The 25,900-nt window shown below is 40.2% G+C and overlaps 1 protein-coding gene across 5 annotated transcripts in view; it reads left to right on the top strand.

The window, feature by feature from the left end:
- The window catches only part of ANKS1B (ankyrin repeat and sterile alpha motif domain containing 1B), a 792,232-nt gene that overhangs the window by 109,368 nt on the left and 656,964 nt on the right, over window positions 1–25,900 (top strand). For all 5 annotated transcript variants that reach the window (XM_070410887.1, XM_070410886.1, XM_070410885.1 and 2 more), the window contains exons 3-8: window positions 7,774–7,930; window positions 10,521–10,817; window positions 16,100–16,175; window positions 18,245–18,346; window positions 22,038–22,151; window positions 23,120–23,286. In XM_070410887.1, coding sequence (XP_070266988.1) covers window positions 7,774–7,930; window positions 10,521–10,817; window positions 16,100–16,175; window positions 18,245–18,346; window positions 22,038–22,151; window positions 23,120–23,286 — 913 coding nt within the window. The remainder of the gene's footprint in view (window positions 1–7,773; window positions 7,931–10,520; window positions 10,818–16,099; window positions 16,176–18,244; window positions 18,347–22,037; window positions 22,152–23,119; window positions 23,287–25,900) is intronic.

Here is a 25,900-nt window from a genome sequence, read left to right as displayed (position 1 = left end):
AAAGTTCTCACACAGGAAACTTACCATTTTTAAAAATTATGTTTCACTATACCTTTTATTTATTTAAAAATTATTGCATAAATCTAACATTCTCTTTGGAGAGCCATCTGAAGTACATAAAATATCATAAACTTAATGTCTCATCACTTGGATTCTTAGTATCAGTATTTCCAAATTATGTATGTTTTTCATCCACTCCCTATTTTATGTCATCTTATGTCATCTAACTTAGAACTGTTTTATTTTGCCAGGTTTTTCTCAACTATATTGCTGTTCTTCTGTAGAGTGAAATATGTGTCCAGATCCTTACTATTTGAATCTTTTAAAGGAATTGCTATTTATTTTTCTTTGTGCCATATACAATATGGCTCATCAGGAACGAAGCCAGATTAAATCAGCCCAAAGTACTCAATGCTGACGGCCTCTCGGGCCATCTTAGGTTTAGATTTTTGGAAGTTCTAGGTGGGAACACCAGCTGACAAATAACTGACCTAAGATCTGAGGCCTGACCATGTGACCTATTCTCCTTTTTTTCTTTTATCTCAGCTTGCCAGTATAAGCACTTCTCAAAAGAATGTTGTCCCAAAATGGATTAGCGTTCACATCCCTCCTTGATTTTCAATGTTTAGTAAATGTTAATGATGTATCCATAATGGCCTATGAAATTCTAATCATTGAGATATATTGCTCTGTGGTTCAATGCATAATTTTTAGTTCCTGTTGGCAATGCACAAAGTGAAGCTGATTTAAGTGCATTGGATAGCATTTATTAAGATCATCATAAAGAGATATCTAGATATTTTTTAAGATCTCTCTAATTGCAGATATTCTCTGAGAATTATATATCTTTGCTTTGCTTATCTGAAGATCTCATTGACCTTTTGAACATTTTCTAGAGAGATTTTACTCAGTGTCATTCTATAGGCATTGGAAAAAAGCAGGAAATTTCTAATCCTGTCTTCCCATCTCTGTTAGTTATGTGACCTTGAGCCATTTAATTAACCTCTCTAGGCCTCAGTTTAATATACTGGGTATTTTTCCTTGTTTCTTCCAATTATAATATTTTGTGGTATATTGTTTTCGTATTATTTGTGGATCAGTTATGCTGCTACAACTCTAAAATTTGGATTTTCATCTAAAGTATAAGATTGCCCTATTTTTTTTTTTTTTTTTCCGATGCAAAAGCAAAGAGTCGTTTATTCAAACCCAGGTTTGGCTCCCGGTCTCTGTCTGACGCAGCGGTGAAAGGAGAGAGCGTGTCCCGGGAGAACAAAGGTTATATAGGGCAAGTTATTTAGGTGGGCTTTAGGGGTGACATGAGTTACAGAGATTGGTCATTTAGGTCAGAAGGGTTAGGGAGTGAGGTGACCAACACATTCTGAAGGTTAGAGCCGTCCTCCTCTACAGCCTTATTAGGACCTGAGCTGCATTTCTGGAGCTTCATTGGTCCATTCAGGTAGTGATTGGGGGAGTTAGGACAATACCAGCATTCTTGCAGTCACTCTCAGAAAAGTGGGGGGGCTTGGGCTGAGGGCCCAGCCTTTGCAAGACAAGATAGAGGAGAGGGAGGAGAGTGTGTCTCTGCTCTGTCCTTGAAAAGGGAGGAGGGCATGTTCCTGCTTTGTTCTTTCATTCCCCTCAGGCTGTCCTAGGGCCTTGAGCCAGGACCCTGGGCAGACCTCCACACCTGGGAGCATGTCCACAGCAAACCCACCACCAGCAGCACAGACGTGGGGAAGGCGGGGCACCGTGGGGGGAGGGGGCCCTGTGGGGTGAGTGCTTGGGTCCAATCCCAGCAGGTCCTGGGGTCCCCAAAGGTGTGGACGGAGTCGTCGAAGAAGGAATGACATGGAGACTGGGTTCAGTTCATCAGCATAGCGAGGTTCTCCCTCCAGGATCTCCAGCCAAGTTTTGTCCAGCGAAGTTCTGGCCAGGATGTCCAGCGAAGTTCTGGTTAGGTTCTCCAGCCAGGTTCTGTCTTGGATCTCCAGCCAGGTTCTGTCTAGGTTCTCCAGCCAAGTTCTAGCCAGGTTCGGTCGTCAGGTTCTGTCCAGGTCCTCCTGCCATGTTCTGCCTCTAGGTTCTCTAGCCAAGTTCTGTAGCCATGTTCTGTCCAGGATCTTTTGCCATGTTCTCTTGCTATGTTCTGTCTCTAGGTTCTGTCTCTAGGTTCTTCAGCCAGGTTCTCTCGCTAGGTTCTAAGATTGCCCTATTTTTAATTATTTAAATTACCCATGGACTTTTAAAATTGGAGATCATCTATTTCACCTTACCCTCCTCACTTCCCTCATTTATAGGTGGAGAAATAAGGCCATTCTGGATAAGTGACTGAGTGGCCACTTAGATATTAAGGTGGGGTTGTGTTTAGAGCCTAAGTGTTATAGTTTAAAGTATATGATTTTACCAACACTCTACATTATCTCCCTTTTTTGTCCACACACACATCAGTTTCCTAAACTCTCGCTGGCTTTTCTCTGTCACATTGTGCATTTCTGGGCTGCCTCCCATTATCATCAACTAGGGTGTTCACATGGAATGCTAATTTTACTATTGTCTTAAGACATTTGAAGGAGAAAAAAAATGTCATAGAATATATCTCAGAGCCAGAGAAGGTTTTTCTTTTCTTTGCCTTTGCTATTCTCACTTAGCATAGGTAATGAACTATTGATTGTGTTGTATTCTTTCCAAGCAAGCCTTAGCAGTCAGCATGGAAACACATCATTTCCACGTGGGTTGCTATTGTTGTTGTAGCCATCAGCACTAGAAGGTTTCCATAAACATTGTGATTTTTAGGCTGAAGTTTATGGAATCGTAGAGCTAGAAATAATGTTACAGGGTCCTGTAGTTATTTTATTTTTGCTTTGAATGCAGGCCTTTTTCCTACTCCCAACATATAATCTAAGGACTACTTACTGCATATTAAGCCCGTTTCTTCTTATTTTGTATGCTTTCTTGGTAGCACTTGTTTATCAACACTAGTTAATCCACAAGTGGAGCAGCATTTTGTACCTGAAATACATTATTTTATAATGGACAATTCATCTCCACTTAGCCAGATTAGGACACAATAGAAAATATACTCTGTTGATGATTTCTTGGGGTATTTGTAATTGAAGATTAGAAAATTATTGCCTTCAAATGATAGAAAAATCATGGTCAGTAGAACAAAATCCAGTAGCAACAATTATAGATAAATTATTTCGATAGGCTATAGACCTATCTCTTTAAATATGGAAACTTCATTATTTCTCTCATGTATTTTTACTACAAATTTGATTCTTTTAATTTACATAGTAATTAGCCAGTGTGGGGTGGAAGGCATTTTACTCTATCATTCCATATTCTTCTGACTCATCTAGTAATCAGATCAACATGAGACAAATTATTAACAGGAGAAAATAACCAAATTTATTGCAGACATATGTATGGGAACCTCATATATGTGAGAGATTCAAAGACAGAAAGTTAAAATGAGGTATATGCGACATTTGAGCTAAGGATGAGGTAAGGTACATGGGCTTTCAGAGGGGAGAAAGGTCACTGTCAGTATGATAAGAAGAGCAGATGTTCAGTAAATAGAAGTCTGCCCTGTCCTATATAGAGATAGGTCCTAAGTTATTTCTGGTAATACTTCTTATTACAGGCAAGGTCCCTAATTTAAATTCTTTAAATTTGCCACTTTATTTCCATCAAGGAGAAGTAAAATCTTCAAGAAAGTCTGAAATTAACAGAACCTTCATGAATTTAAGAATTTCATTAGTTTTGTTAATACCATATGCATATGAAGATGATTTGCATTTATTTCAAAGTTCTTTTGACTGCCAATAAGCAAAGGGAAATGAAACAAAATAAGTATTTTTGGTTAGCCCTAGCTGGTGTGGCTTAGTTGGTTGGGCATCGTCTCATGCACCAAAAGGTTGCTGGTTCTGTTCCTGGTCAGGGTACATGCCCAGGTTGCAGGCTAGATCTCCGGTAGGTGGCATGGAGGAGGCAGCCGATCCATGTTCCGCTCTCACATTGATGTTTCTCTCTCTTTGTCCTTCTTCCTCTCTCTCTCTAAATCAATAAAAAAATCCTAAAAGAAAAAAATCTTTGGTTATAATTTAATTATAGGAAAACTTGCTGTTGAGATAAAAAAATTTGAATTTTGAACCTTCCCAATTAGTTTCATTTTACTCTGACCATAAACTGAAACTTCTTAAAAAAGCATTTCATATTAATTGGCAGTATATTTATACCTATTAGAAAATGATATAGTAGTGAAAATCAACACTTTTAGAATTCCTATCTTTACCCACACTTATATATATTAACCTCAAGCTGCAAAATGTTGCATTGCTTTGAATTGGATTATTATTAAATTTATTTTATATGTTGTTTAGCTCATGGGAAATGGGCTTATTTTTTCTATGATCCCATCAATCACATTTACTTTAGAATTTTAAATCATTTCTTATTTATTAATGCTGCATATGAGAAAGAGTGCCATTTAATATTGAAGATAAATAGGAATTACTTCTCTGCTTGCTATTCTATAGACTTGTTCATCAATATAACTCAGTATTTTATACTAGGTAACCAAGCATAGTCAACCTGTTTATTTTTTGATACCTCTAGAAGTTATAAGGTATAACTTAAAGAGATACTAAGAAAATACTTTAAAAAAAAGAGAAAATACTGATTTGATGGGATCCTGATTTTAACTACTTTTTAAATTTAGATATTATAGAAAGTACTTGAAATTTAATTTGAATGAGTTTGGATGAAAAAGGCCTGTGTAGTACATATTAAATGTGACATACATGGATACATCAAAAAAAAGATTAATGACAATTTGTTGATTAATATTTTATGATTCAATAAGGCACTTACTTGATTAGAGATATAACTTTATATTTCACAAACATATTTTCACATTAGAAATCTAAGCCAAGCCAGTTCATTAGCTGATATCTCTGAATAAGATGAAAAGATCAACTTAAATAAAAATTAAAAATAAACGTAAATTAAAAAATAAACAAATTTAATAAAGTGAATAAAATTTTAAAAACATAAATAAAAATAACAGTATTTAATTAGATCTTATTGTTCACCAAAGGCCATTGCATAAACACGCATATCACTCTTTTCTGATTGAGATATTGGAAGGCGGTGCAGGGGTGGAAAAGTTTTCCTTCTTTTCTTATAGGTTATTCGGCTGGTCTGATCATTGAGTTGATATAAGAAAGATTAACAGGCCCTGGCCAGTTTGGCTCAGTGGATAGAGCATTGGCCCACAGACTGAAGGATTGCAGGTTCAATTCCGGTCAAGGGCACATACCTCGGTTGCAGACTCGATCCCTGGTCCTACTTTTGAGGCACATGGGGGGGGAGGGGGCAACCAATCGATGTGTCTCTCTCGAATTGATGTTTCTCTCTCTATCTCCTCCTCCTTTCCACTCTCTCTAAGAATCAATGGAAAATATCCTTGGGTGAGGATTAACAACAACGACAAAAAAAAAGAAAAAGAAAAAAAAAAAGAGTAACAGAAATGTAATAACATGTATACTTCCTATATATATGGAAGGGACCCAGGAAAACTGAGTAACTCCCACAAAAGCCACTACCTTAAATACCATTTCTAGCTAAAGACAAAAGATGTTGGGGCAGGGGAGTGAGGGAGGAAGCCAGTTATGGGAGGTTATCAGAAAAAGCACAGTAAACAAGAGTATGGGGTTGTCTGCAGATTTAGGTTACTGCCTTCCCTATTGATAAGAGTTTATAGAGATCGAGTCAGCTTTCTCCTGCTGGTACACAGAGGGAGATACCCTTACAATAGAGCTTTCCCTGATCAATGTAACCATCTCTTACAACAGAGTAACTTCTCAGCTTTCAGAGCTCCCCCCAATCTTAAAAGTAATCAGCCTAAAATTATCCTTGTGTCAAATAGGCATATTTTTGGGTGGTATATTCTGCTCTCTTTCACAAGTCCAGGCCACATTCTGGGCAATGTTGTGTGTTTTTTTTTTAATCATTTACTGTCATTTTGTGTTGTGTCATGTTTATTTTTTTGTGATGTGGGGGAAGAAGAAATTTTTGTCTATCCTTATAGGTTCTTTCAGCTGGTCTAATCAAATTGACGCGAGGCAGACTATTAACAAGAGAAAAACAACCAAACTTAATTATATATGTACGTAGGGGAACCTCACATACATGAGAGTCAGTGACCCCACATCATGAGTTGTTCAGAGGGAGACAGGCAAAATGAGGTACAGATGGCATCCTGAGCTAAGGAAGGCAGTTCGACACCTGAGGCTTCAGAACAAGAGGATATTCACAGATCCAATAAAAAACCAGATGTTCAGTAATTAGATATTTGTCCCGCCATACAGATAGGTCAAAAGAGGTTATCTCTGATAACTCTTATCATGGGCAAGGCCCCTAATTTCACTTCTTCTAGGTAGTTGGGGTAAGGCGGTGGCGGGCGGTTGGGGGGGCAGACATTTCTTTTAAGCCCACAAGATCTCAATTGCCTTTAATTCAAAAAAATCCACATACCACAAAGGCACATTATTCTAAACCCCTACAGTGGGCTATCAGGGTTCTAACTCCTATTCAAATTTCCTCCACCTTTTCTCATTTGTTACATTTAAAGCCTGGCTTTATGAAATATTTAAATGTAGGTCTTTATGTTACATTCATCCTCACCACTGGTGATTTGTTATATAGGAGAAACAACTTTAGAATATGTTGTGATTGTCTGTCTGCACGTATTTGTTTATCTATCTAGGATTTCATTTAGAGAATTATTAGAATTTGCTTTTTAAATGCATCCAAATGAAAATATAGTTGCTCAGTTGTTTTTGACTGTTTGTTGCAAAGTTCAATGTAATTATACTAAAAATTATGAATTAATTCTGCCTGAGGTCGAGTAGTGCAATTTAAAATTTTTACTTTGAAAACCTGGTGGGATTTAGTACAAAATCCTATAGGTAGGATATATTGAGTATGTACTGAAATTGCATCAGTGATAGAACTTGTCGCATAAATGAATTTACCTCTTGAAATGATTTCGTAGGCTTGAGAGGACAAAGGTGAATGAGTGCAGAAGTATGGACAATACATATTCAAAGTATATTGTGTGCTATGGCTGAAAATGAATTAAATCCCCCCCCCCCCCCCCAACCTTGGGCTTGTACTGCAGCTAGACCTTAAAAGTCCCATTCTTATTGTGCTGTCTGCTTTCTCTTGTACAGCATCTGTATCTTCAGTTACATGTTGCAGTTCTCAATAGGAATGATACATAAACTCCCCAAATGTCTGCTGGCAGTATAATAACTTTTTTAAAAAAATAAGCAAGGAGTTTGCTTGTACCTCAGGTTTTTCTTTAGGCTAAATCTCAGGTATGGGCTATCTGGAAAGAACTACATTAAAAAAAAAAACAACAACGGGAAAAGGTATACTTGTAAATTATTTTACTTAATTCATTCGGTTAATGAAATTAGATAATTTTTTTCCCCCCAATGACTTCTATTAAGTCGTTTCATTGGTTAGTCAACACTCGGTGTGAGTGTGTGTGGCAGTGGCGGTTTTTCAGGTAAGTACAGCAGCCAGATGTTCAATAAGCAGATTCTTAAACCCAATTTTACACCTCAGTGCCTTGAATTATTATGCTAAATTGCCACCCAGCATCTACTATACTTTAATCATGATCTATTTAATAAAATCTGTGTTGTTCAGCACATTTTCTTTTCTGTTGTGTACTTTTCTTCTTCTTCTTCTTTTTCTTCTTAGGGAAATAGTTCTCAAACTACTTCAATATGAGGCATCCACAAATGTAGCAGACAACAAGGGTTATTTCCCTATTCACCTGGCTGCCTGGAAAGGAGATGAGGAAATTGTGAAGATCCTTATTCATCATGGGCCATCGCATTCCCGAGTCAATGAACAGGTGCGCTTGTCAAATGTTTGCTCATGCTGTATCTTTTCTAGAGTTTTGAGAAGGCAAAGCCACAAGTGAAAACTTAAGTTATTTTAAAATGAGATTAAAAAGTGAATGTGAAAAAATTTGATTACTTCTGTCTTTACCCTGCCAAAGACTTTTCCACTACTGAATTTCCTGAAGGGAAATTTGAAAATTTCTTTGGCATTTGTATACAATACATAGGCACTAATTTGGGCATTTGTTAAGATATTTGTTAACAAGAAAACCCCACCTAAAAGAAGTAGTTGTGATATTTTTGCCTGCCTTATATAAGCATCGATTTTATAGCTCTTGAATATTTAAAGATAGAACGGAATTCACATTTATAATGTGAATTAAAGCTTTTCTTAGTAAAATTTTTAATGCTAGGGAAATGATGATAACTATCATTTGTATAGTGCTTTACCATTTACATAGCACCTTCACAGTAAGTGCCTTTTGCAAATCAAAATACAATGTATAGAGTTGCTGGTCACAAATTAAGTTAAAAATTTTCTATATACGTAAATATATACATATGCCTAGAGTAAGTTGAGTAAAACACCAACAGCAGTTGATACCACAGGTAAAGTCATAATATTTGCAAGTGCATAATATTCATATTACTCAAAACAGACATATTAAAAGAGGAAGGCCATTGTCAGTATTCTAAATAAATAAGACCACAGATTCCAGAAAGCAGAATAAAGTCCCCTAAAACAGTATGATAACAAACATCTTAGCTCTGCATGCCCCCTACTGTTCCCATTTTGTAAAACAATATTTGAAAACCAGCATGCAGTCCAACAATTGAATTTCAACCATGGCATTAAGCTGCAGGTTGGCAGCTGTCCAACATCAATGCAAGTAGGTTACTCTAGGGCAGGCACATCTAATAAGGTATAATTAGCATATTGTTCAAATAGATACAGACCTTGCAGGCCCTTGGTTGAAATTCAGACTAAAGAGTAAAAAGTAACATGATCACTAGCTATAAACAGCAAAAGGAAGAAAAAACATTTATTTTTCAACAATACAATAGGAAGAACTAATCAAGAAAAATGTTTTATTAATTGGAAATGTCTGATTAATACTTATCACAATAAAAATGTCTGTGTTTACAGGTTAAAAATGCAGAATATTTTTTATGAGAGTACACATATAAATCTGATCTTAATAAAAAGGCAGATATGGCTCAGTGTATCATACTAAAAGGAAATGTATGAGAATGCTGTTCTGTTCTTCAGAAAACCAGAAGTTAAAAGATCATTTGTGGTATGAGCCATCTGGTGGTTATTCTGAATAATTGTCTGAATGCCCCAAAGCAAACCTGAAATAAAATGGAAAAATAATCCAAGGTTAAACAAGAGGTTATTAGTTTTTACAAACAAAATATTTTTTAAATGACATGAAAATAAGAAAAAACACACATCTAGAATTCATTTATATTTGAAACTTGACAAATTTAAATGGGGTATGACTGCAATGGTATGTTTTAAAGAGAAACACTTGTTTTGTGTGATGTTGAACAGTTCAATTAAAATATAAAAAAAGTCTTTCCCAAGGAGATTTTTTTTTCACTTCTATACTTTGTGTTTTGGTTTCTATTTGGTTTCATATTAGGGCACCCGTATGTCTTCATTCTCTTACTTATATGGAAAATAAAATGAAACTTAATTTGGGAGACCCCTCTGTAAGTCTTTCATTGTCAAAAATTTACTGATTAGTGGGGGACGCCAGTCAAGATAGCAGACTAGGTGGATGCTGTGCTCTCCTCCACCCATGACCACATCAGATTTACAGCTAAATTACAGAACAACCAGCCTCGCGAACCATCTGAGGACTAGCTGAACAGAAGTCCTAAACTAAGCATATAAAGAAAAAGCCACACCTGGCCTGTGTGGCTCAGGAGTTGAGCTTTGACCCATGAACCAGGAGGTCAGGGTTTGATTCCCAGTCAGGGCACATGCCTGGCTTGCAGGCTCGATCCCCGATAGGGGGAATGCAGGAGGCAGCCGATCAATGATTCTCTCTCATCATGGATGTTTCTATCTCTCTCTCCCTTTCCCTTCCTCTCGGAAATCAACTTTTAAAAGAAGTCCCATTGAGACAGCATCAATGTACTTTAAAAAAAAAAAAGAATTGACGAACTCATTTGTCTTTTGGAAAGCCAGGCTATTGAAAGTGTGTTATAATTGTTATTAATCTCTCTCATTAACAAATGTCATGGAGGCGCGATGCACAATGCAGATCACACTGAAACACCGACCATCTGGGCCCAGCAGGGCCGCTGACTAACATGGCTAAATCATTTATCACTCTTGGAAATTGGAATAAATAATGTAGGGAAAAGTTAGATTTTTTTCCCTATTGAAGTGATAAAAATCAAATGTGATATTTTTGATGTAATCAATGATGCATACTTTTATCAGATATAAAATTCTATTAAGAATACTTATCAAAATAGATAAATCTTAAACATATTTTCAAAGCATCTGAGGTTTTAGATGATGGAGTTTACATTTTGATAAGGAATTGAATTTCTGAAAACGTGCGTTTTATGCGTCTGTGTTAACAGAACAATGAGAATGAAACTGCCCTACACTGTGCAGCTCAGTACGGACACTCTGAAGTCGTGGCCGTTCTCCTGGATGAGCTCACGGATCCCACCATCAGGAACAGCAAGCTGGAAACACCTTTGGACCTGGCGGCGCTTTACGGACGGCTGAGAGTAGTCAAAATGATCATCAGTGCGCACCCTAACTTAATGAGCTGCAACACTCGCAAGCACACTCCGCTACACCTCGCCGCACGCAATGGCCACAAAGCAGTCGTTCAGGTGCTGTTGGAAGCAGGAATGGATGTGAGCTGTCAGGTGAGTCTTCTGTTAGCGAGGCTTTCAAAGTGATGGTGCTCTAGTGTTGCATTGAGATGCAGATGTTAAAAGTTACATATAGAGCCCGGCCAACATGGCTCAGTGGTTGAGTGTCCACCTATGAACCAGGAACAGTTCCATTCTGGTCAGGGCACATACCTGGGTTGCTGGCTGTATCCCCCTTAGGGGGCGTGGAGGATACAGTTGATCAATGATTCTCTCTCATCATTGATGTTTCTCTCTCCCTCTTCCTCTCCTTCCTTTCGGAAATTAAAAAAAAAAATTTAATATAAGGAAAGACAAACATGCAAATTGACCGTACCTTCACTATGCCTTAAGCCATGCCCACCAGCCAATCAGAGCGACTATATGCAAAGTAACCCAACCAAGATGGCGGCCGGCAGCCACGGAGCTGGAGCGAGCAGGAGACTTGGTTGCTCCAGTGATGGAGGAAGCCAGGCTTCCCGCCTGCCGCAGCCAGCTCTGAGCCCCACTCAAGGCTACAAAGTTTCAATTATAGAAGGTAAATAAATCTCAGAATAAAAAAAGAAAAAGAAAAAATGGAGAGGCTGGGAGCTTCCATCGCCGTGGGGCTTGGCCAGCTTGAAAACGGCCCTCAGCCCCTCACCCAGACAGGCCAGGCACCCCAGTGGGGGCCCCTCACCCTAAAGGGGGTGTGGCCAGCCTGAAAACAGACATCAACCCCTCACCCAGACTGGCCAAACCTCCATGGGGTGAGGGTCCCCACTCGGGGGGGGGCTTAACCAGTCTGCAAACAGCCATCAGCCCCTCACCCAGGCTGGCCAGGCACCGCAGCGGGACCCCCACCCTGATCCAGGACACCCTTCAGGGCAAACCAGCTGGCCTCCTCCCATGCACCAGGCCTCTATCCTATATAATAAAAGGGTAATATGCAAACTGACCCTAACAGCAGAATGACTGGGAATGACTGGTCACTATGACACACACTGACCACCAGGGGGCAGACGCTCAATGCAGGAGCTGCCTCCTGGCGGTCAGTGCGCTCCCATAGTGGGAGTTCTGCTCAACCACAAGCCAGGCTGATGGCTGCCAGTACAGCGGTGGTGGTGGGAGCCTCTCCCGCCTCCTCAGCAGCGCTAAGGATGTCCGACTGCAGCTTAGGCCTGCTCCCTCCTGGCAAGTGGACATCCCCTGAGGGCTGCCGGGCTGCCAGAGGGATGTCTGACTGCCAGCTTAGGCCCAATCCCCCGGAGAGTGGGCCTAAGCCAGCAGATGGTCATCCCCCGAGGGGTCCCAGACTGCGAGAGGGCACAGGCCAGGCTGAGGGACCCCCCTCCCTAGTGAATAAATTTTTGTGCACCGGGCCTCTAGTCTACACTAATAAAAGAGAAACATGGTAATTAGCATACGACCGCTACCCTTCCCATTGGCCAGTCAGCATATCCTTATGCAAATTAACTGTCAGCCAAGATGGCGGCTAGCAGCCATGTGCTGAAGCGAACAGGGAGGCTTGCTTGCTCCAGTGATGGCAGACTCCAAGGTTCCCCGCCTGCCTTGCCGGCCTCTCAGCTGCAACTCTAAGCAACTATGTTGCAAATATAGAAGCTAAACAAAACCCCAGAAACCTGTGTTAGTCAGTCGGGCTTCAGCCAGTTGGACTGCAACATTGTATCAAATACAGAAGGTAAAGGCCAGAAACCTGCTTTCAGCAGCGAGGTCTCAGAGCTAAAGCTGGCCCAGAATAGAAAAAAGAAAAAGAAAAAAAGGCGCAGTTGGGAGCTTCAGTCATCTGCCAGCCTGAAAATGGCCCTCAGCCCCTCAGCCAGACTGGCCAGGCATCCCAGTGGGGACCTCCACCCTGATCCAGGACACCCTTCAGGGCAAAGCAGCTGGCCCCCACCCATGCACCAGGCCTCTATTCTATATAGTAAAAGGGTAATATGCCTCCCGGCACCGGGATCAGCGGAGCAGTGAGGCCTCCTGGCACCGGGATCAGCGTGACAGGGGGCAGCACCCAAATCCCCTAATCGCCCTGCAGCTCTGTGTGTGACAGGGGGTGGGGCCACAACCTCCCTATCTGCCCTGCTCTGTTCATGACAGGGGAAGGCGCCCCAACCCCCGATCAGCCCTGCTCTGTGCCTGATAGGGGGGAGCTCCCCAATCCCCTGATCTCCCTGCAGCTCTGTGTGTGACAGGGTGCGGCGCCCCAACCCCCTGATCGGCCCTGCTCTGTGTGTTACAGGGTGCAGCGCCCCAACCCCCTCCCCCCCACGGGCCCTGCTCTGTGTGTGACAGGGTAGAGCCATAACCTCTCCATCGGCCCTGCCCTGAGTGTGACAGTGGCGGTGCCCAACCCCCTGATCGACCCTGCTCTGTGTGTGACAGGGGGCGGTGCCCCAACTCCCCTATCGGCCTGCTCTGTGAGTGACAGGGGGGAGCTCTTCAACCCCCTGATTGGCCCTGCCCTGTGCATGACAGGGGGGAGCTCCTCAACCCCCTGATGGGCCCTGTTCTGTGTGTGACAGGGGGAGCTCCCCAACCCCCTGATCGACCCTGCTCTGTGTGTGACAGGGTATGGAGCCCCAACCCCCCTGATGGGCCCTGCTCTGTGAGTGACAGGGGGCAGCGCCCCAACCCCCTGATCGGCCCTGCTCTGTGTGTTACAGGGTGCAGCGCCCCAACCCCCTCCCCCCCACGGGCCCTGCTCTGTGTGTGACAGGGGGCGGTGCCCCAACTCCCCTATCGGCCTGCTCTGTGAGTGACAGGGGGGAGCTCCTCAACCCCCTGATTGGCCCTGCCCTGTGCATGACAGGGGGGAGCTCCTCAACCCCCTGATGGGCCCTGCTCTGTGTGTGACAGGGGGAGCTCCCCAACCCCCTGATCGACCCTGCTCTGTGTGTGACAGGGTATGGAGCCCCAACCCCCCTGATGGGCCCTGCTCTGTGAGTGACAGGGGGCAGCGCCCCAACCCCCTGATTGGCCCTGCTCTGTGTGTGACGGGGTGGCGCCGCAACCTCCCCATCGACCCTGCCTTGAGTGTGACGGGGGGCGGTGCCCCAACCCCCCAATCGGCCCTACCCTGAGCATGACTGAGGGTGGCATCGCAACCTCCCAATCTGCCCTGCTCTGTGCATGACAGGGGCGACGCCCCATCTCCCCAATCAGCCCTGCTCTGAGCCTGACCAGGGACTGCACGTAGGGATTGGGTGTGCCCTCTGCCACTGGGGAGCAGGCCTAAGCCAGCAGGTCGTTATCTCCTGAGGGGTCCCAGACTGCGAAAGTGCACAGGCCAGGCTGGGGGACCCCCCTCCCCCCACAAGTGCACAAATTTTTGTGCACTGGGCCTCTAGTATATATATAAAACCCTAAGCAACTGTTTGCTATGATGTGCACTGACCACCAGGGGGCAGATGCTCAAAGCAGGAACTGCCCCCTGGTGGTCAGTGTGCTCCCACAGTGGGAGCGCTGCTCTGCTAACCAAAGGACACCAGACACAGGGCTCATGGCTGGCCGCCTCAACTTAGAGACCGCAGTAGAGCAGCACCCAGCCCACCGAGTGGTGGCAGTGGCAGACGCAGCAGGGCCAGGCTGCGCAGGAGTGGCAGATAGCATTGGACTGCCTGTTTTGGCCCGCTCTCCACAGGCCACACCGAGGGACCCCACCGGTGCACGAATCCGTGCACTGGGCCTCTAGTATATATATATTTAAAAAAAGAAAAAAACATTATATGTAGAAATCATACCATTTTTTGATTAGTCAAATTGTCTGCAAGTATTTTTGTAACTACTAAGTTCAAGGCACCCTGTCACACACTTTTGGAAAGTATGTAGAGATATAAGGCATGATCTCTAACCTCATTCTAATTTGAGGGCTATATACATGAAAAATTATTCTTAGATGGCAGTTGTGTGTGGTACCTTAGTAATTGTTTCTTTTGTTCTAGTAACTAGCACACACGAGGAATCCATCCAAGTTGAATGAGTGAATGAATGAAATAAATGCACTTGAACATTTTGAGTATGTACTTTGTGTTTAATATGTCACCACATTTAGAATCTAATTCTCCACAACTGTCCTGAGGGAATGAGAGCTGTTAACTTCCAGTTAAGATATGAGCAATCAGATTCAAAGATTTAAGAAACTTGCCAAAGGACACATAGCTGATACACCCAGAATGTGAATTTAGACTTACTGATTAAAGTCCAGGCCTCTTTTCACAACAATGTGCTGTATGTACATAACTAATGAAGGAGAGACCATTGTACCTAAGGCTATCAGAAAAAAGCTTTTTGGAGAAGTGGTTTGAGTTGAGCTTTGAAGGATGGGTAACATTAGGATAGATTTTGTTTCTCCACAAGGAAAGGGTAACCTGCTTTTATTATCTGTCCCAAGTTACCAAAACTTTTAAAAAACAATTTTATTCTTTTTTTTGGCTCCCAAGTCAGTGGTAGCATTCTTATCTTTTAGAGACTCTTCTGGTTCCTGTCAGGTTGTGATCTTCTCCCCTGTGTATTAGTAAGCTATTGCTGCATAACAAACTATGCCCAAACTGAATGGCTTCACACAGTAACTGTGTATTTAGCTCATAATTCTGGGCTTGGTGCTTTAGTCTGAGCTCATCTGGGTAGTTCTTCCATCTTGGCGGGGTTCTCTCATTCGTCTGGGGTCAGTTGTAAGTCAGTTAAGTGGCTCTGTGTCAGGGACTGAATGGATGTTGCCTGGGATAATGGGTGAGACTGGAATGTCGTCTTCTTTTTTTTTTTTAAATATGTTTTATTGATTTTTTACAGAGAGGAAGGGAGAGGGATAGAGAATTAGAAACATTGATGAGAGAGAAACACCGATCAGCTGCCTCCTGCACACTCCCTACTGAGGATGTGGCTGCAACCAAGGTACATGCCCTTGACCAGAATCGAACCCGGGACCCTTCAGTCCTCAGGCCGATGCTCTATCCACCGAGGCAAACCGGTTAGGGCTGGAATGTCTTCTTTACACTATCTTTCTCTCAAGAAGTGCTGAGCCCAGCCAGCTTGGCTCAGTGGTTGAGCATCAATCAGAAGGTCACAGGTTCGATTCCCAGTTAGAGCACATGCCCGGGTTGTAGGCTCGATTTCCAATACCCCTATTCTATCTCTCCCTCTTCCTTCCTTTCTGAAATTAATTATATATATAAAAAGAAAAAAGAGAAGTGCTGATATTACAGAGAATATGTAGGAATATATAAAATGACACAATTTTTTAAACCTGTAATCATTCCTAATGCAACTGTGTTTCTTTTTCTGATTCTTTTTTTTTCCAGACAGAAAAGGGGAGTGCACTTCATGAAGCAGCTTTGTTTGGAAAGGTGGATGTTGTGAGAGTTCTATTAGAAACAGGTAACTATCATGTGTCCCCATGGAGCTTATTCTACCACATACTATTTTTTTTTTTAAATATATTTTATTGATTTTTTTACAGAGAGGAAGGGAGAAAGATAGAGAGTTAGAAACATCGAAGAGAGAGAAACATCAATCAGCTGCCTCCTGCACATCTCCTACTGGGGATGTGCCTGCAACCCAGGTACATGCCCTTGACCGGAATTGAACCCAGGACCTTTCAGTCCGCAGGCCGACGCTCTATCCACTGAGCCAAACCGGTTTCGGCGTATTTTTAAAAATATATATATTTTATTGATTTTTTTACAGAGAGGGAGGGAGGTGGATAGGGAGTCAGAAACATCGTTGAGAGAGAAACATCGATCAGCTGGGGATGTGCCCGCAACCAAGGTACATGCCCCCGACTGGAATCGAACCTGGGACCCCTCAGTCCACAGGCTGATGCTCTATCCACTGAGCCAAACCGGTCAGGGCTTAGCACATACTATTTTTTATTTCAGGAGTAAAAGAAAACTATTTATTTTTTACATAATCACCCTTTCTTCTTATCTTCCCTCCAAATTGCAGTTTTATATTCATATCATGCAGAATTGAGCCTCAGTGTTTAGATAAAATTGATATAAATGTGTATCAATTTCACTTGGTGGATGTTTTAGTAAAAAGCTCTTGGAAATTAGAATGATGTACATTTAAGTCACAGTAAAATATACTAGAGCAACTTCCAAAAGGAAAAGGAAATCTCTGCTTTCCACAAGAGGAAGGATCCTGTGAATTTATGACAATTGCTTTGTTTATTAAAGAACAGAATATTTCCCTTGCTTTTCATACTGTGAACTGTGGTAAACAGCAATTAGAGTTCTCTATCCTTAAGGCAAATTCTCCTTCTGGTTTTTTTAATCAACTGAGTTGCTGTTGTTTGTCAGCCCCAGTGATTTAAAGGGGACCTTTTAGAGGGTATGCTTTGAAGGAACAAAGGAGGTTTATTTGTCTTCGTGGGCATATTGTGATCAAAATGAAATAAAATTGGTACAGAGGAGGGATTATTTCTTTTCAGGATCAAAAGGCATGAGTACCAATTCATACTTGGAAACAATTGATGAGTCTTTTGTGTTATGGGTATATTTTATGCTTTTATTTTCCTCTGTATAAAAAAAAGTAAAGTGTAAAACACTGGCAGACTATGGCATTTTGATTGTGTTTATGCAAAGTTAAAATTTCATGTATATTGAACTTGACATGTAACACAGTGATATATTAAATGTGTTGAGGCAATCAATTAAATGTGTGCTAGTCACATATCCCTACACAACTGAAAAAATAATAAAATACAATATATAATCTTACTATGATGAACTACCATTTGAGGCCAGATTCTGAAAAGTGGCTGTTTGTCTTTAGATGTTTGGAAATTTATAAACTTTTTTAGGGTGGCGGAAGCTATTTGCTACATTACAATAAGTTCTTTAGTGCAATATGTATTTTCAGAATTAAAATAATTCCAACGGTTTTTAATTATGCACTTCAGCAATTTTGCTCACTATGCAGACGATGAGTGTTGCTAACATTGATTGTAATGTATGAAATATTTGACTTTGGTATTTGGACAAGAGTTCTAAATAATCATACTCTTTCCATTTTCGTGACTATTCAAGTATTTTAAGACTGTTCTTATATTACTCACATGGCACATTAGTATAATTTAAAAATATTTTTATGACACACAGACTATATAAATCACATGACCATTATACTTTAGGAATTCACATTCTAAATTAATATTTTCAGCTTGTTCCATTTAGTTTACAATTTAAAATAGCTATAATCCTAAAAAAAATTCTTAAGCGTTAATTCATTATCAAGATTATTCCTAATATTTGGTAGTAGTTGATGCCTACCTTCTGTTTTACTAAAATCTTGCATGTGTAGGTGTGCACATGTAACTTTATTAAAAAATGACTTTTTAAACGTGCTTAGTGTGTATATGTTTGAAATTAGAGCAGTTATATATTAACAGTGTCTTCTGGTCACTCCAATGTTGTATATCTAGTGGGGTTTTCTTTTTCTTTCAGGAATTGATGCCAATATAAAGGATAGCTTAGGGAGGACCGTCTTAGACATTCTGAAAGAACATCCATCTCAGAAATCTCTCCAGATTGCAACACTCCTGCAAGGTAAACAGTATTGATGATGGATGAGTGTGCCTTAAAGTTAAGATTCAATGAAAACCATCCTTGTTTCCCCTGGGGGTTTGAGTTAATGTTTACCTTTGAATGAACTTTTTCTTTGCATTTTTTTTTCTAGTAGACTTTTTTTTTTTTAAATATATTTTATTGATTTTTTACAGAGAGGAAGGGAGAGAGATAGAGAGTTAGAAACATCGGTCAGCTGCCTCCTGCACATCTCCCACTGGGGACGTGCCCGCAACCAAGGTACATGCCCTTGACTGGAATCGAACCTGGGACCTTTTGGTCCGCAGGCCGATGCTCTATCCACTGAGCCAAACCAGTTTTGGCTCTAGTAGACTTTTAAACTAAATAAAATTCTTTGTAATGCTTTATTTTGGTTTTTAAGCTACTCAGTGTTTTAAGAAAAGCTCAGATATTTTTTCATGCACTTGATATTAGTCTCTTTTAAACACAGATATTAAATATATAGTTATGAGCTGGAAGGTATAAGATTATACAGTGATGGTAATTAAGTATTATATCACATTTGACTAATCCTTAAAGAGTTCAGGGATTTCTGTTATTTTGTCTTATTTCTTTAATCTGTGAGGGTAAGTCAGATGTCATTGTTGTGAAGTTCTGAAAGTCTAAGGGACTTGCTCAAACTCGTATATTCTATTTGGAGCGGTAGAGTTGGTACATAAGTGCTGGGTTAACAACAGTAAAATGGTATGTAGATTATTTTCTCCCTAATCCAGTAGTGCCAATAGTTCCATCTTGCCAGCTCTGTTTTTGATAAAGGCCATTTAAATACTTTTGTAGTTAGTTGCAGTTATTAGGTATACTGAAGGTTTGACAACCTTTTAGGTACTGCTTCTTTGTTTGCAGGATTACATATGTCCCCGTTTGATTGGAAACTTTTATGAAAAATTTAGATTTAGACTGACTGGTGTGTCTTGGTAGTTGAGCGTCAACCCATGAGCCAGGAGGGCACATGCTAGATCCCCAGTGAAGGGTGTGCAGGAGGCAGGGGATCAATGATTCTCTCTCATCATTGATGTTTCTACGCCTCTCCCTTCCTCTCTCTGAAGTCAATAAAAACAACAACAATATTAAAATAATTTAGATATAAATGCTCTCCCTTTCTGCTTGGTGTTAGGCCTGGCATGTAGCGTGTTCCCTTAAAAACCCAGAGGTTTGTTCTCTCCATTCCAGTTAGCTCAGACACTATTCAGCGGTGATTAGCCCCTATAATTGTTACGGATTGGCTGCAAATGTAATTGAGGCAGGAGGCTGGATGGGTTTCATTGGATTATCAGTTGGGAGGCTGAAAACAGCTTTGTCCTGCAGGGAGATAAGTGAATTACAACCAAGTGAGCAGGAGATATGTAGGGTCAACAAGGGCCAAAGAGGGGTAAGGAGAATAGATACTCTACAGGAGATCATTATGCTCTCTTCTCTCCAAATTTCCAGAACCTCTCACGGAAGTTCAGGCCCCTACAATTTCCTTGTCAATAAAGAAGTTAATTTTAAGTCAAGTGCATATAGAGATAAATCAGAGAATACAAGAGTGGCTCTTCATATCAATTCAAATTAAAATCGAGTCGAATCAAAGCTAAAACATCAAAGTAGTACGCAGCATTTTTATAAGTCTTCCCCCTCTAGGTGATTTGTATTTCATGTTGGATTTTTGGCTCTGAGATTAAAAAAACACACAACTGAGGCTTGTGCATAGTGTTTTTTTTTGGAAAAAGCAAAATAAATATACACTAAAAAGGGAGCATGACAGAATTACAGACATTTTTTATAAGATGCTGCATTAGTTCAACTTAAAGTGTTATTATAGAGGAATAACTGTGTTCTTTTAAATGATCATGATTCATTAGGTATGCCAATTTGTGATAGGGTATATGGGGCACCTTTGAATTTTTAAAATTATTGGAAAACTTTAGAATGTGAACACGTTCTATATTCTTTATATTCCTGGATTTGGTCACTGGTGCATCTTTTTTTTTTTTTTTTCCCCAGAGAGGAAGGGAGAGGGAGACAGATAGAAACATTAATGAGGAGAGAGAATCATTGATCAGCTGCCACCTACACACCCCACACTGGGGATTGAGCCCACAACCCAGGCATATGCCCTGACTAGGAACCGAACCGTGACCTCCTGGTACATATGTCGACACTCGACCACTGAGCCACACCAGCTGGGCTCACTGGTGCATCTTAAATCTTATGAAAAAGTTTGTTATAGCAATAAAGCCAATAAAGAAATTACTATTTCTATCCCCAGGAGAAATTAAATGTTCATAATTACTGCATGAGTCAAAACTTTTAAGCATAGAAGCCTATAGGTTGCTTTCTTTTCCTAGTAGAATGTGCCTAGTAGAATTGCCCTTAGGTAAAAACTCTTTGGATGATATGAGGACATAAGTGGCTGGCAAGAGAGCACAAACTTTCTTAACTGGATTTTTTTTAAAGGTTTCTTCTGAATAAAGAAATGCAAGTAAAAGATCCCCATAGGGAGGGATCTATTCATTTAATCTTAACCACAAACTGGGAGCCGCATCCTTGGGGGAGATAGCAGATACATTTTGTTTAGATCACATATTTTTAGCTCACACTGTTGCCGTTAAAAAAATTGAATTAGCTTTCAACATTTAAAAATCTAGGATTTTAGTTAAAACTCCAGAGCTTTAACAAATGCAGGCTTTCATTTTCCTTAGTTGAAGCCTAACTTTAGGTAGTGTACCTGCTCTCTAGCTACTCATGGTCTGTATGCTCTCTGTTCTTTCATGACACTGGTGCAATTTGTGGACATTTTCCCTACATTGAGGTGCTGTTTTCTTTATATTCAAAAGTGAGATGTTTTCTTGTCCTATGTCTGTTTGGCTCTGCCACTTATTAGCTGTATGAACGTAGCCAAGTTAAAGTCCTTGTCCTCTAGTTGTCATCTTTAAAACTGAGATTGTAATAGTGCCTGAGTTGTAGTTTTGTGAGGATTGAGTTAACTTATATTAAATACTTAGAACATTGCTGGGTACATAGTAAGCAAAATTTTCGTTTTAGCTGCTATTATTAATACGTCTTCATTAAAGTTAGAAAAATGAGAGAGAGATTGAGTGTGGGACATTGCTCCAAGAATAATGAGAAAGAACATTATTTCTTTGTAGAAGTAAAGTTTAATATACAATTATGCTTATCTTACTAGATGACAACACCATTTTATCATAAACTTACCCCACTTCATTCATTTATGTGACTTGACTGGTGGTTGTATCCAAATGAATTTGACATTCCTGCTTAGGAATCAAGTCTATTCAAAGCATCTTTCCGAGTTTTAAATCTTTTGGTAGAATACATTTAAGGAAACCACGGATGTTATTGTGTTTTCAACAGGTGAAGTTATTTTTAAGGAAAGAATAGGTTAAGTTTAGTTTTCAGAAAAATGTTCCATAAGTCTCTTCCAAAATATCTTTTTTTGTTCTCATTAAAAGCTTTAAGTTAATAGCTCACCGTGAAGTTCTTTGGGTTTTTTTTTTTTTTTTTGGCTTTATGAAGTTCTTATAAAAACTTAGGATGTATTTAGGATATGAGGAAAGACATGGAAAATGATCACCAGAGGTAAAGCATAAAGATTAGTTAAAGATTTTAAAATAAATGAATTCAAATATGTAATTTTAAAACTTACACACAGAGTATTTAGAAGGCATGGGAAGACCAGCAGTCCTTGAAGCACATGTGCAGGAATGTACAACACAGGAAACACACCTTTCATCTCCTCTTGAGTCTCCTTCCCAAAAGACCAAAAGTGAGTAGCTAATTATAAATCCTTGAAATGATACTGGACTTTTAGGTACAACTTTGTCCTATCTGTACAAAATTGCTAAGCCTTGTGAAAATTTCAAGTCTAATAAGTTCTACCTTATCCTCCATATTTTATCTGTTTATTCAACCAGCATTTATTGAGCTCCTGCTATTTGTCAGGCCCTACTCTTGGTCCTGAGATAGAGGGATGAACAAGGTAGAGAGCAATCCCTGCTGCCATGAAGTTTACATGGAGTGGATATTTCATAGTAGGTTATTTTTTCCTCAAATGCATTTTTAATGCAGAATAAAAAATATTGATCTCTGGATTGTAACTACTGGATTTTTTTTCTAGAATAAATTATCAGTATAAAGCGCCATTCTTAGAATGATTAGAAAAATGAATATTTGTATGCAACCTACAAATATCAATGTTTTGACAGATGCTGCATATTATTTACCTGTTTCTTCTGAGTCTTCCCTTAATATCACATATCATAATTCTAATTTATTAATTACTTGTTTTAATACATTCTATTTATTTTTATTAAACTTAGGAAGTAGGCTCCTAGTATAATTTTAAATTTGCTAATGAATTGTTGAATGAATTCTGTCAGTGAAGTGTAATGCTGATAAAAGAGTGTAGAAAATTAAATGCTATAATAAATGAAGCTTTAGGAATCATAATTCCAGATATTTTATGTACCATGTATATGTGAACCTTCAATATTTACTTCCATTTTAAAAAATAATAATTATAGGCAAAATTAGAATTTCTCATTGTCTTTTAATATTCTTGTACTATAAATAGTTTAGTATCTTGTTTTTAGCAGAATAGTTTCTGAGTACTTGATCTTGTTTGCCATATTTTGAGTTCTATTACCATAGCAAGTCATATTTCTATTATCTAACATTAAGTTTTATCAGTGGCCTTTCTTGGAACTTTGAAAAAATTTACTGTCCCCTTAACAGGTGAAACTGTGACTGGAGAATTATCAAAACTCTTGGATGAAATAAAACTCTGTCAAGAAAAGGATTATTCTTTTGAAGACTTGTGCCACACAATATCAGACCACTACTTAGATAATTTGAGCAAGATTTCAGAGGAAGAACTTGGGAAAAATGGAAGCCAGAGTGTAGTAAGTAAGGGGGGCAAGAAGCCAATTCGTCTGTCTTTACCAGTTCAGTGTGTGCCGAAGAGGCATGGGCTTGTGCATTATCTTATCTGCTGACTTGGCCATTGTCCAATGTCAGGCTACCTATTCCTTTTTCCCTCATGTTCATTGGTGTTTTATTCTCACTGCATGGGGAGGGGAAGGGTTGCTAGATAAATCACTTGTAGTTTGTGATGATCTCCTTACTGTTAGACATTCGTAGTTTCATAGTTTCTTTGATTATGTCCTTTTAGTTTTATTGGGTGTGAGGATACTGGTTTCCTTTTGTCTTTCTTCCCCATGTTGTCTGTGAACTGAGTCTAACTCCATCTTGAAGAAGAAAGCCAGAGCCCTGTGTGTATGGTCACTCGGCATGTCATTGTAGGAGAGAGACATGGTGGGAAGTTGGACCTCCATGTTTTTATAATCCCAAGGGCTTTGCCTGTAACCTACAAGCTTAGAATCTGAATCATGAGTTACAGATGCTTGCTCAGTTGGATTTTTGTATTAGCACAACAGCAAAAAAAAAACCCAAAACTGTGAGAATCAAGCAGTTTAAAATTAAGATTTGCATATCTATTTTGTGTCCTATAGAGGAAGGATTTATAGGGTGCACTGGTATTAAAGGAAATATATTATGATGATACTTTTATAACTTAATTTGTTTTAGAAACATTTTCTTCTAAAGCCAATGGAGTGGATTGTGTTAAAGGGATGCCATGTGATTTATGAAAACAAAAATAAATAGCTAAGTATCGTGACTGGTATGAGACTACTTACTTCATTTAGTTAGTTAATGTGAGCTGTGACGCTTTCTCAGGTAGCAGCTCTTAGTCTGGAAGGTCCACAGCTGGTTTTACCACATAGCCTGCTTTTGCTTTTGTTTGTTTGTTTTCTGCACTGTCTTTTGTAAAACATCACACTGTTGGCTCCAATAGAAGGTCTTTATGAATGATGATGATTAATTATATATGCACAGAAGTAAATAGTTGTTGGTTTTACCAAAAGAAAAGAATTTATATTAATGAAATATTTATGATAGTAACCTTAATGTCAGGAGAAAATTCCCTGTTTAAAAATGTAAAAAGGTATATGCTGTCTTCAAATTACAAAGCAATTACATTTCAATATTTCCTTGAAATTGGTTAGAAATGAGACCACATTTTTTTTTCTGCATAAACAATCCATGGTGTTGTTTTTTATATCTGTCCCTAAAGATTTCTATAAATTTGCCGTTTCTGACCCTCTATGTTTAAACCCACAGACTTTTGGAAAGCCCTCATTTTCTAGACCAGTTCATTTATTAAACTTTTCTTATTATATGTACCATAGTAGCAAACAGATTTTGAGCAAACATCCCAAATGCATTTATTTATAAATTATATATATATCTACTAGTATCCTAAGAATATATGATGTAAATTATGAGTAATGTACTACAAAAGAAACTCAAGGGAGGATGATAAAGAATAAGTGTCAATAGAAGCTCTAATTTTAATCTTTTACTCAGTGGGTAATCTGTGCCCCCTGGGGTCTGCACACTCTCTTTGGAGACCATGCTCATTCAAATTTGTATCTTTCAGATAGTGATGGAAGGGGCATCTGGCATTGCTGGGGTGACATAATTTGAGGAAACGATGGTCAGTCGCCCCCCCCCCCCGCCCCCTGTAAGCCAAAGACTGTATTGTGATAGTAGCATGAGAGAAATTAATGCTCATAAATTGAAATGAAGTTCTTCAAATTCAAGTTCATACTTTCACATAAGCAATCACTCTTTGTTTCAGTGACAAACCTTTATATTTTGTTCCTTAAAAATATTGCCATTTTAAATATTAAACTTTATATGAGGCAGAAAAGCAGAAGGAACAGATGAGTAAGAGCAAGGAGTTCTGTTTATTTGGAATAATCCTATCTAATAAAAGACAAAAAGGGTAATTAACCATACCTCTGCTATGCTTCCCATTGGCTAATCAGGATGATATGCAAATTAACTGCCAACAAAGATGGCGGTTAATTTGCATACGTAGGCGCAATGCTGGGAGGCGAAAGGGGAAGGAGGGAAGAAGCCGACTGAAGGTGATCGGAAACCCAGGTGGCAGCTAAGAGCCGGGTGACAGGGCAAAGGCGGCTCTGGGGCTCAGAGGGAAGGAGGTGATGGTGGGGGCCCCGCCCCCTGTGCGGCCGCCCTGTGTGCGGCCAGGCCATTGGCGCGGGGCTCAGAGGGAATGCGGTGATGGTGGGGGGTGGGGCCCGCCCCTGTGCAGCCTGCCCCGTGTGCAGCCCTGGCTATTGGTGCCGGGCTCAGAGGGAACGCAGCGATGGCAGGGGGCCCCCGCCCCATGTGCTGCCTGCCCCGTGTGCAGCCCCAGCCATTGGCACGGGGCTCAGGCAGAACGAGGCGATAGCGGGGGCCCTGCCCCCTGTGCAGCCCGCCCTGTGTGCGCCCTGGCCATCGGCGTTGGGCTCAGGAGGCTCGACCAGCAAAGCGGGACTGTGGATTGGGAATGGGCACAAGGCAGACCTCCTGGTCCTTCCCCTCAGCCAGCAGGCTCCTATCAATCTTCAGTTTCTACTGAAAGGAATGTGGCGCCTCCACTGC

Source organism: Myotis yumanensis, unplaced genomic scaffold, assembly GCF_028538775.1.
Source record: "Myotis yumanensis isolate MYYU_CA2020_CCGP unplaced genomic scaffold, mMyoYum1.0.hap1 SCAF_3, whole genome shotgun sequence".
NCBI classification, from domain to species: Eukaryota; Metazoa; Chordata; class Mammalia; order Chiroptera; family Vespertilionidae; genus Myotis; species Myotis yumanensis.
The sequence above is the reverse complement of the archived record's forward strand: the minus strand, read 5'-3'. Positions and strand labels throughout refer to the sequence as shown.